The following is a 17946-nucleotide window of genomic DNA, read 5'->3' on the forward strand; positions in this document are numbered from 1 at the left end:
CACTTCTCTTGAAAATTTGGTGTTAACTCTGAAAAACCCTCAAATTTGGCTGATTAGCTCTCTCACACACTTACATACACCACTGCCCAGCAGCAACACGTCTGCTACCGTACAGACAGAGCTGCTGCCACCGGATGGGAACTCCAAAAAAGATGCAATTAACCTTGCAATGAGGGATGTGCTCAAGAACTGGCTGGTGAAAGTGGGGAATATATGATCTAACTGGGTCCACCTGCATGCAATGGGCCTGACAAGCATAAGACAGCTTAAGAAAAGGGGGACACAGCCATTTTGAGATGGAAAATGCTACTGCACCAGAGCACAGAGACAGAGCACCCAGGGTGATGGAGTTTAGGGTGGGAAAGTAGCCCAAACTCTCACTCTGGGAGTAGGAACTGCAAAAACCAATTAACTGAAAATAAGTTCAAAGTGATTGTGAGCCATTTTGCACATCACAGCCCTAATACTTGTGTGCCCGAGAGATGCTGCAAAGTTTCTGCTGAGCTATGTTCGCTCGTTGTTTTTAAGGTGTTTTCTGTGTGCCTGATATTAGTATTACTAATTCTATGTACAGGTGAATTTTTTCTGTCCTATTGAATCAGTGTAGCTTCCCTTGAACCAAATGGCTTCATTCTTCCTCCAGTGAGGCTCATACAAAATCTGTTCAAGACAACGGTGATGCACAGATAGAACTGAGAGGGAGGAGTGTGGTTTGGCTGGGTAAATCCATAGATATCTGCTGTAAAGGCAAACCAGCGTGCCAAACTGAAGTGTAGGAATAGCCTCACTGCTATAGAAGCATGCTCAGATGATTTAAAAAAAAATATTAATCCTCTTAATCTCCTCTCCAGGCTAAAGACCCCGGTGTTGCAGACGGCAGGAGGGACTCTTAGAGGTCTCCAGAGGCTCACAGATTATTAACCGAGGAGCTGCTCAGTATCTAATGTGGACCACCCCCGCAAGCACATCTGGAGGTCTGATCCCTCTGGGGCTGCGGTAGCAACGCTTGTTGGTACGGCAGCCCCAGGGGCATCAGTCCTCCAGACGGGCTCACTGGCAGTCGACGCGCCCTGCTCGCTGGGGAGAAGCTCCGAGGAAAGCTGGCGTGGAACAAGCAACTGGAAACCAAGCCCAGCTCCAGTTGCGCTATTGAAATCAAATCTCCCGCAGACAATTAACAGAAGCCAGAGGAGGCCCATGGGATTTCTGTTTTTATAGTTTGGTTTGTCTTTTCTGGAGTTGGATTCAATAGCAGCAGCTGAGAGTTAAAAAATGCTTTTGAAAAATGCCACTATAGTTAAAATAAAGAGACCTACCCCTCCTAAACCTTCAGCTTCAAGCCTAAAATCTGCATATTCAGGCTGTGTTATTTCCAAAGAAGGTGATACTTCACTGGAAAATGTGCAGTTAGTTCTTTGTTACTTTCCCAGTACCTTGGGGGATGTTAGGTTGTTGGGTTGTTTTTTTTACCAGGAGCACAAATCCCCATAGGTTCGTAGTGTATCAGCTGGTACATGCAAACATATTCCAAAACCTTGTATTATTAAAATAATTAGTATTTAATACACATAATATTTTTACCAGGTTTGTTTTTAGAGACTATTAATTCCTGGACTCAACTTGTACCTAGAATCAGAATGCTGTATCTCAGGAGAAAGGAAACCACCTTGGTCCCTGGTTTGTAATACAGCTGAGATGGAACTGAATGATGCAGGACTAAACCTCCTAAAGGCGCATGGCCCCACAAAAGCCCAGTTTTCTCTAAAACAAACAACTTCAACTTATGCAACTTCTGCTTAAAACTCATCTGCTGCCACATGGTTAGTCTCAAAGTAGGTTATTTAGAGGAAGGTTGTAAATGTGATTAATTCTTGTAGAACAACTAGCAAAAGTTCAAAAAGTGTCTCTATTGCAATATCACATTTGTCTCCAGGTCAGTCAAGCTGACTAATTTCTCAGAAATCCAGAGTGTTTTAAGAAGTTATCCAAACAACAAGACCAGTTTCTGTATTTACATACTTCCGTATATTTCTTCTGATCAGAATATTAATTACTGCTGCATGCTGATCCCTCCCTCCCTCTTACCACTTGTTTTTCCCACAATTCTTTCTCTGCGTTTCATGCTGAAGCAGGAATTAAAGGAATGAGGTCAGCTTTGAGACCGAATGCAAGCAATAGCTGAAACAATCCACTAGAATTACAATTTGTGTTACCGCCAAAGCAAATCAGGGAGGGGGGCAGAGGCACAGCGGCAGCTTCCGAGCATCTAGTAGGCAACTGCAACTTAAAAAAAGGCAGGGGTGCTGCTCTCAGCAGAAGCTGCCCCATCTCTTGCAGGGATGACAAAACACAGATGCTCTCCACATTGTGACCTGCTTTCCTTCGGCAGCGGTTATCCTAACGGAGAGGGGGTCATGTGCCCATCATTGCAGCTGCTCTGAACAGCAAAGGGGGTAAAGAGGGAGAGAGGAGGGCAGACATCTGTGAGCAGTAAAGTCTGGCTCAGCCCAGGCAGTTCAGCTTGATGTGCTCACACAAGCACCCACCAACCTCTGTTACCTTGTTCCTTTTCTTGTCACTCCCATGGAAAACAGATGTGGAATGTCACGTTATTTAGATTAAAAGTGCCACATCTGACACAAGGCCACGTCTAGAGACGATGCGGCAAATGGGAAGCGGCAGACTCCCAAGTGTTACAGTGCGTGCCCGTTCCTAATGAGCACTTACCCGTCTTCTTCATTGCTCTTCTTGGGGCCGAGCTTACAAACAGCCAGACACCTAATCCACTGATTAACAACTGCTTCACATACACTAATATATAATCACTAAAGGCCTGAAGTATCAGATTTGTCTCAATTATTCATGATTTAGAAGTCAAAACTCATCAGATTCAACACAAAAATCCGATGTTCTCCCAGCTGTGCTTGGCCTAACAAGCCGCTGCCACTGCCACCTTTCCATGAGCATTAGCTCTGTTCTGAAAGAAGTCAATGGTGTGCTGGAAGCTACCACCACCATTCATTTCAAGACCTCAGTGTACTGTGAGTGACTCAACACGCTGAGGTCTCAACAGGCAGGATACTGCTGAGAAATCAGAGGACATAGTAAAGCATCCCTTTGTGTAAGAAGCAAATGCAAAACACTTGTGGCTTCGGTATAATGGTTTTTCTCCAGCACAACATGGAAACAGGAAAGGCAAATGATAATTGATGAAAAAACATGACAAAAAAGACACAGGTTCTGGGAATTTTGCATGAGACGAATGTGATTCATAGGAGTTCACATCAGAGCAATGTAATCCTGGCTGTTTGGAAACCTGAGTCTCCCCTTTGATGGGCATGTTTTTTAAATTCCCAGGGACTGGTGTGCATTTCAAGCATTATTATAAATAACATCCACTCTCTGGAACCCAACATGAATTTTAGCTGCATTTTTAAACACTCGTGTGTGAATGGTCTCATTAGTCATTCTTTCCGTTTCATCTCTAGGCTGCATGTGTTTTTTGCTTATGAAGCACAGTTGCCTTGTTTTGTAGCCATAAAGAACTGTTCCAAGAATACCAATTTTTTTAGAAAGGTTTTCATTCCAGACTCGTTCCCCTCAGAGAATTTAAACCTCCCCTCTCTTCGCCGCCTTCTGCTCCCAGTTAGTGAGCTACATAAAGTAATCCAGAAAGATGCTGGACCAGAATTTCAACAACTGGCATTATGCAAGGGGATGCCAGTTCCTTTACCTGTGCTATAAACTTCTCAATAAAAGTTGGCTGCAGCCAACCAAGAACATATGCTAAGGGAGGAATCCTTTCTACAATACACACACATTCAAATGCTTCTTTCAGTCTGACTCATGTTACCTTGATTAGAGCTGTCGGAAAGGGGAAACAGCCAGCCTGATTTGACATCTTGTTATAGAGGTGCATGAAATTGTTCAGCATGTGAACACTCCACATGCCTCCAAATGCCATGTAAAATTGCACAAGTATAATAACTGCTATAAATACCAGATAAAAGAAACAAAAGACCCTTGGTGTTGCCTGTTACGTTACTGTTTCCTAAAAACTTAGGCTGCAAAGTAAGAAAACAAATGAATATGCCTCTGAAGGGGAGATCAGGCAGAAGCTGACTGATTTTGTAGCTGAGAAAGGCATGAGCTTTTTTCTGACAGTTTTGTGGGAAGGCTGTTTAGTGCATTGTAGAGGCACCCTGTTAGTTTCTACACACAAGCCTAAATAGAGATTTATAGAAATTACAGCTTTAGATATATTTTTTTCCCCAAAACACCTGGATTTCCATCTGCTGGATTTAGGTAAGAAATATCTATGAGGCATGGAGTACCTTTGGTCGTAAAACACACCCATGGGAAATTACTGAGCCTGGGAGAATGATATTCATCCAGAAACATGCTGCCCATTGCCTTAGGCTGCTCTGGTTTGCTCCAGGGCTGCACCAGAGAGCACTGTGGCTCCTTTTGAGCTGGAGGAGTCAGGACCCAGCTGGGTCCAGTGCTCCCAGGGTGCAGGCCGGCGTCACTTTTTGGTGATGCACAGGGTAAATGGATGTTTATGTTGACCTGTATATTACAAAACCTAAAGGTGGCAAGGATCACTGTGAGAGTCCATGACTATATTCACCCCTGTACCCACAGTGAAACACCAAGGAGGTTTTTTGAGGCGAGGCTTTTGAGGTCCTTCCTTCCCCTGAACACACTCGCATTAAATTTGGGCCCTGCTTTGTACTGGATGCTGCAGATGCACTGCTTGCTTTTTGTAACGTTCAGAAGCCAGGGTCACAGTGGTGGTGACAAACCTGTATCAGCTGGGCCGCACTCTCCGGACTGCCGTACCGATGGTCGTGCCCATTGATGGCCAAGACGCGGTCGTTCTCCTGAAGCTGTCCGTCGCGGGCAGCCACGCCGCCTTCCAGCAAGTTGAAAATAAACACCCCCGGTTCATCGGCCTTGCGGACAAGCTTTATCCCCAGCTGCTCGTCCGGACTGCTTTTGTTCAGCACAACATGGAAACTGTCGTCCCTGTTGCAGAGAGCATCGAGGGAAAGTCCACTGTTCCGGCACCGGTACCTCTGCTCTCGGAGCACTGTCAGTCGGAGCACGTGGCAGGGTTGCTTCAGGATTGACAGGGCGTAGTTGTGAGGCACATTTTTGATGTCCATGCCATTTACCTGGAAGAGGGAAGTGTAAATCAGCAGCAGAAAGACCGTCTAATCTGAATTGGCACTGAAGAGGGCAGATGTATTTACACAGATGTCCTCATATGAAGTGACGTGTGCGATTTCAAACTGTCACGCAGGAGGCCAAGTTTGCGGTGCAGAACAGTCTTCCCCCCAAGGAAAGGACACGCTGTACAGACACTTTCTGCCTTCCTTTTTTTCTTTTTCTCCCTGATAGTCTCCAGACACACATGTTATTTTTCAGCTTTATTATTTCTCTTTCCCAAGGTCCAATATCCTTTCACATATCTCAGTTTTATTCCACTAGCTTCTGATTTCAAATTGCCTTGCCAGCCTTTCCTTTCACTCCCACCACTTTCCTGCTGTTTCTCTTCTTCATTATCTCCCAGCTGTTCTAGGTACAGTAAAAAAACCCCAATCTGTTTCTCACTAATGAATCTCTAATTAAAATGAAGATAAGAGCCTCAAGTAGAAGCTTAAATGTCCTGGAAATTTACTAGCAATTATGCTGATATACCACACCAGAGAATCAGGCTTTTTACATTCCTCACTCTTTTCCAGGTAAGATTTCTCTCAGATAGTGGTAAAACTGCATAACTGCTCCTTCTTTAATTTGGTTGGAGAAAAGAAAGGGGGGGTGGGGGGAGGAAGAGCTTCCAGTCATTCCTGTCACGTCTGCATATGTAAAAGTGACTAGGCATTGCACTTTATCACTGCTAAATGAAAACCAGTTGCAAGGCTGTAATTTGTTGCTGGCTGGAAAACCTGAATCAGACAAGTTATTTCCATGTAGTTTTACATTGCACAGGTTGTACCACTTAAATATTAAGAAATGTCTCCAAACTGCCACAGATATGTTCCCCAGCATGGACAAAAGCTGTCCACTGTCATTTTTCTTACAGACTGCCTGCATGGGCATGGTAGTGCTTTCCCCTCTGTGGTCTGATGATGGGACAAGACCCCAAGTGATGCAGCTCAACTAATTTTTAAGTTCCCAGCTTGGGTACCATGAACAGCATGGGCTGCACCCACATGGGGTTGAAATTGTGGGGAATCCTTGGTGAATCCAATGGCACTCAGCCACAGCCAGGGAGAGCTGAGCTGCGCCCAGCCATGCTGCAATCACAGCTTCCCACTGTAGTTTGGATGTGCCCTGTGGGAAGAGTTTTGGCTTAGTGGTGCCATAAACTCTGTCGTTCCGTGCCAGCACCAGGACAAAAATCCTCCCTGAAATGCATGACGAGGTGACACTCATCCAGCTGCCACCTGGAACCACAAACCCATGTTTAAACAGCACCAGAGCAAAGTATGCCCACGTCATGATCCCAAGAAATCCCTTTGGCCGTAGTCTGTCAGACATGAAGCAAAAAGGGGTGTCACAACCCTGGTGTGCCTCAAGTGCCCTCACGTACTCATCAGAGCAGGCAGCAAGATGGGCATCCAGAGCACAACCTGGAAGACAACCCTGCTCTGTGCATGCTAGAACTTGCAGTCTGCACCACCTCCAGATCCTGTAACCTTGTTCTGGCTAATGCCACACTGGTGAGCCTGGGTACCAGCACCAGTCTATTCATGGCAGCACAGCCCACAGTGAACAAAGCAAGCTGTTCAAGCACTCATCTATAACTTGGGAAAACTGTGCTGAGCTCTTTGCCAACTCTGGCCACGCTGTCACCAATGTCTGAGCTGGCTTTCAGCTGTTCTGGGTATATCTAGGTGAGCTGCAGCTGTACCTTTGGCTTGCAATGTGAATATACCTGTCTGCTCCAATTACACCATCAAAGCATCCAAGCAAGGAAAGGAAGCAGCATTTTCTGTCATCTCTTCTGCATTAATATAACTTAGGATCCCTGTGGAGATCCGAGTCGCTAAGGCAGCTGAGAGTGCGGTTCCCATTCGGAAGCTATCACTGGAGCCACTGCTCACAGATACACAATCTTTAACCATCTGTCCATTTCTGTAGAAATGGAGCAGAGGTAGGAGTCAACAGCTAGTGCCTGAGTGCTGCTCAAGTTGGATCTTAAGAGATCTCACCTGTAGCTGCTGGTGGAGCAACGTTTCCAAAACAGAGCTGGCAGTGTCTCCTCTGTGGTGCTGAATACATCACACAGAGGATCCTGATACTAAAATAACTTAACCCAGGTGTAAGTAGGAGGCAAGGCAATGGAAACCTCACTGACTGAGATCTAAGCCCATGGGTCAGTGGAAATAAACTGGGCAGAAAGCACAGCCTCTGCTTTCAGAAAAAAACCCCAAATTTTTGCACTACTCGTCAGAAATGCCAACAGCCTATTGCACTCCATTGCTTTTGGATCTACCACATTGAGGTAGAAATCAGAGAGATCTAGTAATGAATAGGAAAAAGAAACAAACTCATGAACCTCAAAAAATGTTGAACAAGATCATCACAGCATGCAGTGGATCTGAACTGTGTGCATTATTCTACCCACACAAACAAGCAACACTAAATCTCATCTCATGATCGCTTTACACAGTCTCATTCATTATTAGAATACTTTTATCTCGTACCTCCACAGTACTGTACCTTTAGTATCATGTCTCCAGGCAGCAATCTTCCATCTCTGGCAATTACCCCATCTCGATAAATATGCTGTATAATAATGTGAACCAAGGGAGTCTCACTGCCTCCCACAATCCTGATGGCCAGGTTTTCATGGGGATCAGTACGGTTGATCTTAATGCAGGTGATTTCCCCATCTGGAATCAGGTGATACAACCTGGGAAAACCTAGAAATGCACAGTGTAAGGTATTTATCTGACATCACAGGTTTGCTTTCTTAAAACATGCACCGTACAACTTTGAGGACCTGCCAGTTATCCAGCCTAGGTTTTATGCATGGATGTGATTTATACTGAGTGAGGAGGAAAGGATACATACACTTGCTGGGTGGACTTGAAGGGACCTTTTTTTCCCTCACAACCCTAAATCTTTGATGTAATCCAGGCAGATGAAATGTACTTGAAAACAGTTACATGTGCTAATATTTTAAGGGAAAAGAATAAATTTTTAGTCACCAGAGGCCAGATCTGAACCAGGCCACGGTTCTTTGCTGGCCCTAGAACAGACGAGCATGGATACCTCAACAAGCATCCATCCCCACTGTGGTGGGCTGCACACCCTGTCTCACTGGCAGCATCCCAGCCTATCCCAGTTTCTTCTGCTGTTGGTGCCATGGCTGAGGACTGGGCACTTGGTTTGTGACATCCAAGGAAGCATTTTTTCATCTCGAGCTATCAGAAAGGGCAAGATTTCTCAGGAAGCCCAAAGCACACAGTAGTTTCCCTACCAGACCCCTCTCCTTTCCTCAACACTTGACTCTAGGAAGTAGGGATGACTAGCTTCTACTGCCACGTGTCTGTATTAAACCACAGTAAGGTCAAGGTGCCTGGAGGGGAAGATCCCTGATGTCCCTGGAAATCTGGGTGTGGGGAAGAGGGACTGATGGTGGGAAGGGGTCTTCTTTCTATTTAGAATATACTGGATAAGAGTAGCTTCTTCCAAACCCTACTTTTCAACTTTTGCAACGTGTCACTAGTATTTTCTTTCCAAGTCAATTAAAAAAAAATCTAATCCACATTCAACAGCGAGCAAACTTGAAGTAAAAGCACCAGTGAGTTTCCTAGCACAGGTATGTCAGCCTTCAATTATTTTGAATACCCCAGCAGTGAGAGAAAGCTTTTGAATTTTTTTCTTTGTGCTTGTAGGTCCAATACAGCATTCTATGAAAAACCTGTAATTCAAAAGATTAAGTTCTAATGTTTTCTCTATAACTTATTTTAGAAATGAAAGTACAGTGACTGTTACAGAATAGCAGTAAAGCGTTAAATGAAAAACAACAGAGCAGTATCTGAAACAGAATAAATATTTTCTACTCCAGAATTAACAGGCAACAAACCAGCAAGGCACCAAAACCTTTTGGGAGAGAGCAAGGGGAAAGAAAGAACAGGGGAAAAATATATTAAGAAACACCATGCTGCATCCCTTACCACTTCTTTGATCATACGCTCCTCGGGGCGGGAAGCTGTCTTCCTCCACGTCTGTAACAAGCACCTACTGGTAGCACAGACTTCCACTTTGTGGTTTTACACAGAGTTGACACGCAATAAAAGTCTATTTATAGACTTTATACATCTATAGGCTTTATACTTTTTACACTATACAATCTTCATCAATCTAATACCCAATTGTTCATTTGATTTATTCTCGTGCAGTAGCACTTTCTGCACTAATACCAGTTTATTTCAGGTTTGCACACAACTTTATCGTCTCAGGAATGGAAAGTGCATTATTTTCCCCATACTCCTCTATTTTATGAACATTATTCACCCAGCTTGTAACTTGCTTGCTTCTCTCTAGGCTAAAAGGGGGTATTTATATGTAAAAATGCAAATGATAATCTGGATCCCCAAGGTTTCTGCACAGAAATAGCATAAATACATTTCTAAGTCTATTTTGCAGCTTACCAAAGTCATCCCGTTGCATGACGACTCACCTCATCCTAGATAACTGCTTTTTGACTCAAACTCTCCTTCTACCATACCTTATTCCGAAAACTTTTCTGGAGAATTTACCCAGCTATATTTCTGGACCATGGAGAACTGGGGACCGAACAAGCTATTGACACCCTCACATTATTTCATTCTGCAATTATCCTAGAGCATGATCAGGGCAATGTGATAGTGAACAAGTCTCTACACTTATAAAAGACTTACATACATCTTCATATAAGGTATAAGCTTATGTAAGTTTCCTTGCATCTCAAACAATGCCTTAACTGGTTGATTAAGTCTTGCTGGGTGACTTCCAACCTGACTTTATACAGATTCTTTTAGAGGAATTTTTAATAACTAATTTCCTTCTAAGTGTCAAGTCTGCAACAGAACAAATCTTCCCAAGGCACTTTACTTGTCTATATGAAAGTCACAAAGGTTTCTCTTTTCCTAGTTAGCAGGATGCCCTTCTTCACCTCTTGTCTTTGTGTTCTTTATTGAATATGATTAATAGTGGCACCATTTTTTCATCCAAACCAAAAAACCTCCACGATCCCCTAATTTCTGCTCTCTTCATTTAAGACTTGCCTCTTATTTTCACCTCAGACATATATATAGATATTTCTATTAACAACAACCCAGACCGAAATAAGTGAAAGACCAGTGCCTATTTTGATAAACTAACCATAGGTTTGACAAACTAAATGTATAAAATACACAAATACATATTTTTCTGAATAATAAAAAAATGAATGGTTTTTCTCCCAGCAGTCTGCATACATCCTGTGTGATTTGATCAAACCTACCGTGCCTGTTTTGAGACGATGCCACATCTGGAAAGCAATGTCTTCAACCTGAGTTTTTCTAATGTGCATACCATACCCAGAAGAGGTGGACTGAGCACCTGGCTGCATACAGTGAATGGGGCCTCAGCAACCTAATTTAAGGGCCTCCAACTGGGTTGAAGGCTTGTACCATTCACACATACACAGCTTGTTGTGAGGTTGGAGCATCAGTTCACACAGACCTTATTTCCCAGCCCTTAGGCTTTCCATTAGAATTTTCCATTCTCTTTGAGCAGGTTTTCCAGAGCAGGAAAACCCAGGAGTATTGCATACCTTTCTTGACCATTTTATATTTCCAGTCCTTAAATATCGAAGAGCTGCTGAATCTAGAAAGGAGTAAACTTTCTGTCTTGTTTTTGGCGATTCTTGCAGGTTTTCCCACAGAGTGTTGTGGTTTTGTCACCGGGGGTTGTAGGGAGCATTCTGAATCTGTCAATATAATAAAATGTCATCTGCATTCAGAAAGATTGCCTGTGCCTTTCCCTTGATCAGCATTTTCCTTATATTAGCATGCAATTTTATTAGTATTTTCACATATCCCATTACAGTAACAACGTAGGAGAGACCAGCCTCACACAGTAAACTCTGCTTGTCTGCAGGGTGTAGGACGCCAAGCACCCATTAATACCGTGACCATGAGACTGTAATACAACATTTTAAGCATGCTTAATATTTTATACCCATAGTTTATAGTACTTAATGCCAGTGTTCCTTCAGTTCTCAGTTTTTGGTGGACTTCTGTGTGCACCACGCTCCTTCTGGCAGCGCAGTTATCAGGAAAACTTCTGCCTTCATTCCCAGTATTCAGTGTTACAAAGCACTGTGTAATATTAGTCCAGAATAATCAAAGATCACTGTCAAGAAAACCTGTGTTTCACTGACTCAGAGAATGGCAGGGGTTGGAAGGCGCCTCTGGAGATCATCTAGTCCAACTTGTTAAAGCTGGATCACCTAGAGCAGGCTGCGCAGGATTGTGTCCAGGTGGGTTCTAAATATCTTCAACAAAGGAAGCTCCACAATCTCTCTGGACAGCCTGTCCCAGTGCTCTGCCACCCTCACAGTGAAGAAATTTTTCCTCATGTTTGGACAGAATTTCCTGTGTTCCAGTTTGTGCCCATCCTCCCTTGTCCTGCTGTCAGGAACCACTGAGAAGACTCTGGCCCCTTCCTCTAGACATCCCCCCTTTAGATATTTATAAGTGTTAATCAGAACCCTTCTCAGTCTCCTCCAGACTGAATAGATCCAGCTCTCTCAGCCTGTCATCATAGGAGAGATGCTCCAGTCCCCTAATCATCATTGCAGCCCTTCACTGGACTCTCTCCAGTAGTTCCCAGCCTTTCTTGAACTGAGGAGTCCAGTACTGAGCACAGTACTCTGGATGTGGGAGGGCAGAGTAGAGGGAGAGGAGAACCTCCCTCAACCTGCTGGTGATGCTCTTCTTCATGGCCTCCAGAATCCCATTGGCCTCCTTGGCCATAAGGGCACACTGGTGGCTCATGTAGAGTCTGCTGTACACCAGGACTCCCAGGCCCTTCTCCACACCACTGTTTCCCATCAGGTCAGCCTCTAACCTGTACTATTGTTCCTGGTGCAGGACCCTCTACTTGCCCTTATTTCATTTAGTTGCTCTTCACTCAGTTCTCTAGTCTGTCTCTATCTCACTGAAAGGCAGCACAACCTTCATGCGTGTCAGCCACTCCTCCCTGCTTTGTCTCATCAGGAAATTTGCTTATGGTACACTCTGTCCCTTTGTCCAGGTCACTGATGAGTATGTTGAACAAGACTGGACCAAGCACTAACCTTGGGGCACACCACTAGATACAGGCCTCCAACTCTGCGTCACATATGATGACCCTTTGGGCCCTGTCATTCAGCCAGTTCTCAAACCACCTCACTGTCCACTCATCCAAAGCACACTTCCTAAGCTTGCTTATGAGGTGACAAAAGCCTTGCTGAAGTCTAAGTGGACAACATCCACTGCTCTCTCTTCATTCACCCATCCAGTCATGCCATCACAGAAGGCATAGAAGGTTTGTTCTGCAGGGACACATGCTTACACTTCCAGGCACCTGGTCACTAGAATTTAAACAAAGCTTGTGTAACGTATTCTTGGAAAATTCTTGTGTCTGTGAATGTCACATGCACTTGCAATAGTGTGAGACTTTGTTCTGCAGCTCCCTCTTCTCAGTTGATTTCCATTTCGCATTTCATTCTCACAGTGGTTTGACATTGTTTTGATTTAATGCCTTTCATTAATTCTCCAGGGATGCTGGGCTGATACAGGGGACAAGTAGAAGGCAATGCCCACGCTAGTGTCACTCTTTGCTTCTGGCCATTCCTCTCACTGAAGAAGTCCCAAAAGAACTGAAATGAAACCATTGTAGAGTGAAAAGTGTCTCAAAAGAGTTGTGGCGCTCTCATCTACAGCAGACAAAGCTTATTGGTCTGCAGCAGTAGAAATGCTACAGAGCCCATCTCTTTCTTCTGCAAATCACCTGTTTCATTGTCCTGAAGCAGAATGTTTTGAACCAGTCCTGTAAGATTTCCAACAGCTGTTCTGGGAAAGTGGAACTGCAACTGAATCAAAACTGGAAAAAAACAGGGACAGCGTGGGATTCCTGCAGGGTGCCGCCTTCCCGAGATGAAATTGGGCTGCTACTATCTTGTCCTAGGGCTGGAAAAGCCACTTTCTTTTCTGCACATAGAGGGCCTTCATGCCATGAAATGGTCGACACCCAGAGACATCTGTGTTCCACTTACCTTCTTTTTCTTCCTTTCTCAAACATTGAGTTATTGGTAATATTTATCTTATATACATGGATATAAAATACGACAGGTCCCAGACTAAATGGTAGGAATGAGATACACCCATACAACAGAAGAGTCTGTTCTGTGATCCTGCCAGTGCCTGCCAGGGCTGCCTTGGTCTTGGCTGCTGCAAAGCAATAACAGATGGTAGAACTGCACCCACCATGAGACTAAGAAGAATAAGTTTGACTTTGAAGAACGTTTGACATCCTCAAGCAATCATAAATTCCATTTATTTTACAATGACTTGACTGCAAAATGGAACCAATGAACATTTTTGAAACTAGCAGCACAATGCCCTTTTACTGCAAAACTGTGTGGAAGTTTTTGCAATGGCATTTCCAAATTCTTTCCTCTTAAAATATTAGCTGGTTTACTACTTGTATTTGTAGATCAGTTTGAGTAAAGAGCACGTATATAGTCTTTCTTGGAAGTGTATTTTAAGAGTGTCATGCCAAACTAAAAGCAGTGATATACAAAAAAGCATAGCAAAGCTGTCTTTGCTCGGAGATGTTTTATCTTTTAAGTAGCTTGTCAAGGTCATTTACACTAGTAGATCCAGTCAGAAGACATTACATCTTAAATGCATCTGTGCCAGAAGGATGTCGCTGTCACCTTTCCTTACTTCTCAGAATGAAACAATCTCTTTTAAACTTTCCTAACTTCTACTTCAGACCTGGAAAACCATTTGTAGCTCTAAGTGTTGTTAATGGGGTTACTCCAGTAGGTATCACAAGCTTTAGTGCTGCACGACAGACAAATACTTCTCTGAATGGGTTATTTACAAAGGACTGGCCTATTATAGATGAAGAAATCTTAATGCCTCCTTCCCCCAAACATTTTCTCATCAGTTTTTGCATTTTACATTAATTTCTGAGATTTTTCTTTGGTTTGGGCAAAGAACAGTTCTTTGCCAAAGAAGTCGCCAAAACATTTAAACAGGGGAACAAAGACAGCTTTATCCATTTAAACCCAAAATGGTCACATCTGGATGTTATTTAAACAAACTAAACCAAAGGGTGCAAAAGGAATCCGTGAAATAACCTTCACAGGGCAGGACTGCTACCTGCTCCAGGTAGAAGAGAACTTTAGACTGCAACTGTTTCTCTGCTGTAGTTATAACAGAAACACATCTGCTGTTACACAATGCTTTTTCCATTGTCCCTGGGTAACAAAGGAATTTTCCAAAACCAGTACTGCCTCTAGCTTCCAGTTAAGCAGAATCAGAGTTATTTGAGTACTTTTGTCTCACATCAAGAATGATTCTTTTATCTTGCACCCTTACAGTCCTATCATAGCTGAGCATCAGCCCAACTGACACAGCCTGCAGTGAGAAAATAGTTAATTTGGCATCAGTGGTGCTGATGCTGAGGGCCAATACATAGCTACACACTACGGTTTTCATTTTCAAAAACCCTTTCACCTAAATACAGTCAAAGCACAGATTAAACAGAGGCATCAAAGGTGATGGAATTCTAAAAACTGGGGATGGGACTATAATACATTGAAATTAGGCATCAGGATCTGACAGCTCCTTTACCAAGTAGAAGTTACCAGCAGTAAGGGGTTATTTCACTTTGTGCAGACACAGTCTCAGCTTTATTCTGCTCACACACTGACCGACTAAGCCTGGTGAGGAAAGGAGCCACCACAGAGGTGGTGAGGTGCCCCTCAATCTCCTGGAGCAATGGGACATGGCTGAGGTGTGCTCTCAGGTGGTCTCAGGCATGAACCCGTGAAACCTGGGGCAAGGCAGAAAAAGGAACCCATGCTCCCACACTGGGTGTAGGGCATCTCTGAGGCCAGGAACCACCACACCACCCATCTCCATCCTGTGACAGCTGAGGGAAAATAGGGAGACAGACTTGTGGGTCTGCTTTTTTTCCAATGGGTTTGGGCTGGATCCTTAGCGAGCACAGGGGAGAGCATACTGCATCTATCCCTGAATTGCCCAGCAACTTTATCCAGCAGTCCAACTGCAGACTACTCAGAGCAGCTGAGGATCTTTAAAAATAAATTAAAGAAGGAAACACACAGAACTGGAGAAGAGAACAAGCCTCCAGCTGGCAGGATGATGATAACTGCTGCAGAAAGAAGTTTATTCATTTGCTCCTCCAACAAGAAGGAACAGAGAGCGCCTTTGAGTGCCATTACAGGGAGCACCTGTTGCGAAGGACTGAGTGGAGATCCTTGTTACCATCGTATTTGTATGGCCACAAGTTACTTCCTTGCAGTTTTTAAAGACCAAACTCCAGAGCTGTGTAGTGAAAATGCATTATTTGCATATGTAATTAATACCGTGACTTAGGTACGCAGCTTCTGTGATCTCATGCAGAAGAGTAACTGCTCATTAAGTAATTACATACCTACCTGGTTTTTCCAGTGCAGTGGAATATATTTGGAAGCTTACAGGCGTGCTGGGTGCAGAGAAACGAAACCACAGGCAGAGTCAAGGACAGAGTTACAATCCTGACAATGTGAATGGGGCCCTGAAGTGACAGTCACTTCAGGGCCCCATTATGTGTCCCTTAAAAAGGAGACAACAGAGTTTTTCATTCTGTTGGAAGTGTAAAGGCCAGTGGCATCTTCACACCTCCTTCTGTTAACATCTGGACTGCACTGGGTGACTGGGTAGGTACTGTTGGTATCCTGATCATCCTCAAGCACTCTGAACATGAAACCAAGTTTTGAGTGGAACAGTTACTAATGTCAGCTGGAAGTCTAGGTAGAAAGCAGTCATGATAACGTCTATGGCCCATCCCAAAAAGGTGTCTTTTGAAAAGCATGAACCTGAGGCACGCAGAATTTCACTCCAGCTGAGGAAGGGCAAGCTTTTGCTTACAGTGGATTCAGCAGTTACTAGGGAATGAGAAACACATCTGCCTGCTCAAAGAGGGCTGTAGGCAACTTACAAAATTTTACTTGAGGGAGAAAAATATAGTATTTGGGACAGTAAAGTTATCAATCATGTTTCCAGTTGGAGGAGCAGATTTATATTATTTTTATGGAAAAGGTTCAGAATTTTGAATTATCAGGATTTTAGACTACACCAGCAAGTACATGGACTAGGAAATTAAGTAACAAGAACACAGTAGTATAGTGAAACTCTCCTGAAGGAATAAGCAAGAAGAAATAAAGCAGAAGAAATATTGGACACTATTCTCTGATTCACTGCTTCAAGAATAATGATGCCTAAACACAGCATTCAGCAGTATTTTGTCCTTATTTTGTGTGGATTTCAATGATAGCTTGAAATACAGAGCAGAAAAAAATTGGATATTTTGTTTTCTTAAAGCCCTTGCCATGGGTCTTTGATCTGGGAAGAGAAGTGAGGTGCTGAGGCACCAAGCAGAGGAGCAATAAGCTCAGTGAAGACTTTGATCAAGATGATGATTCCCACTCTATCATCACTTCCTCTTCATGCATGAATGCTAATGTTGCCTTCGTAATTATGGTCTGAAGCAATTAGTGGCATTTGGTTATTGCTTTGAGAATGCCAAACGTTAAGTGGCATTGCCTGCCAGACCCCTCATCCTTGGCACACGTCAGACAAACTTGCCTCTCCCCCCTGTTTAAGACCAGAGCATTCTTACCTCATCACCTGCCCAACTGAGGTAATACAAGCCTGTCACCAAGGATCCTACAGAAGTGCTGGAATAATTACAGTATTTTGCACTTTCATACCATCCTCCCACTGGGAATTTCCAGTGCTTCACAAACATTAGCCAAGGCTCATTAATTTCCTATAATGTATGATCACCCTGATCCGTTTGCTTTAGGGGGACAGACACAGGCTGATGAAGCCTCTTGAACAAAATGACAGAGCAAATCAATGACAGCTCCAATAATAGAACCCAGATGCCCAGATCCCATGTGCTAGATGCTGGGCTGGCTGTAGCACGCAGGCTGTTGCCACAACAGCCATATGTGAGGTCTCATACAACGCAGCAATGTTCTTGCCTGCCAGTCACTAGTAACTTTTAAAAGAATAAGGAAAGATTGAGTTTTCTGGGGTTCGAGTTTTCTTTAAGCACGCAGAGCCCACCACATGAAAGGCGTGTCAGTCATGGGCGTCTCGTTCCCATATGGGTAGGGTCCCCAACCCCATTTTAAGTGATAACACAAGGAGAACAAAGCATTACCTTCCTCTCCAGCAGCAGAGTTTCCAACTGCCTCCCTTTCCCTGTCAGCCTGGTTGGAAACGGCACTTCCACTTTTTGTCCTCCGAAGAACGCTGAATGCCTTGTTTATTTTTTTAAAAGATCTGCTTCTTATGGTGGAGCGTTCAAAGTGTCGAGCTGCAACAGCAGGAAACACCAAATCAAGACAGTCCAGCAGTTGAGCAGCCTGGGAGAGAACAATCCTCAGGCAAGACAGAATCAACAGTGATCCTGTGAAAAATCCATATGAAAGGAAGAAGTGCTGCCCTTTACATGCTCTGTGTGAGACACACACCAACAAACAGGCTGGAAGTTGTTAAAAATTCTGGAGGTTTTTTTTAACCACACCACTGCCTCAAAACCCTGCAATATTTTCCAAAGCCACCAGCAAGAGACAACAAGTTCATGTAAATAACTGAAAGATTATCAGGTGGG

General features: G+C 43.8%; 1 protein-coding gene across 2 annotated transcripts in view; it reads right to left on the bottom strand.

Moving 5' to 3' along the window:
• Window positions 1-17946, bottom strand: part of LNX1 (ligand of numb-protein X 1) — a gene marked incomplete at both ends in the record, with an annotated part of 68337 nt that overhangs the window by 16930 nt on the left and 33461 nt on the right. For both annotated transcript variants that reach the window (XM_084266638.1, XM_084266639.1), the window contains 3 exons: window positions 4806-5177; window positions 7732-7934; window positions 17494-17649. In XM_084266638.1, the coding sequence (XP_084122764.1) occupies window positions 4806-5177; window positions 7732-7934; window positions 17494-17649 (731 nt within the window). The remainder of the gene's footprint in view (window positions 1-4805; window positions 5178-7731; window positions 7935-17493; window positions 17650-17946) is intronic.

This window comes from Gallinula chloropus (assembly GCF_964237585.1).
Source record: "Gallinula chloropus genome assembly, chromosome: 7".
Lineage (NCBI taxonomy): Eukaryota > Metazoa > Chordata > Aves > Gruiformes > Rallidae > Gallinula > Gallinula chloropus.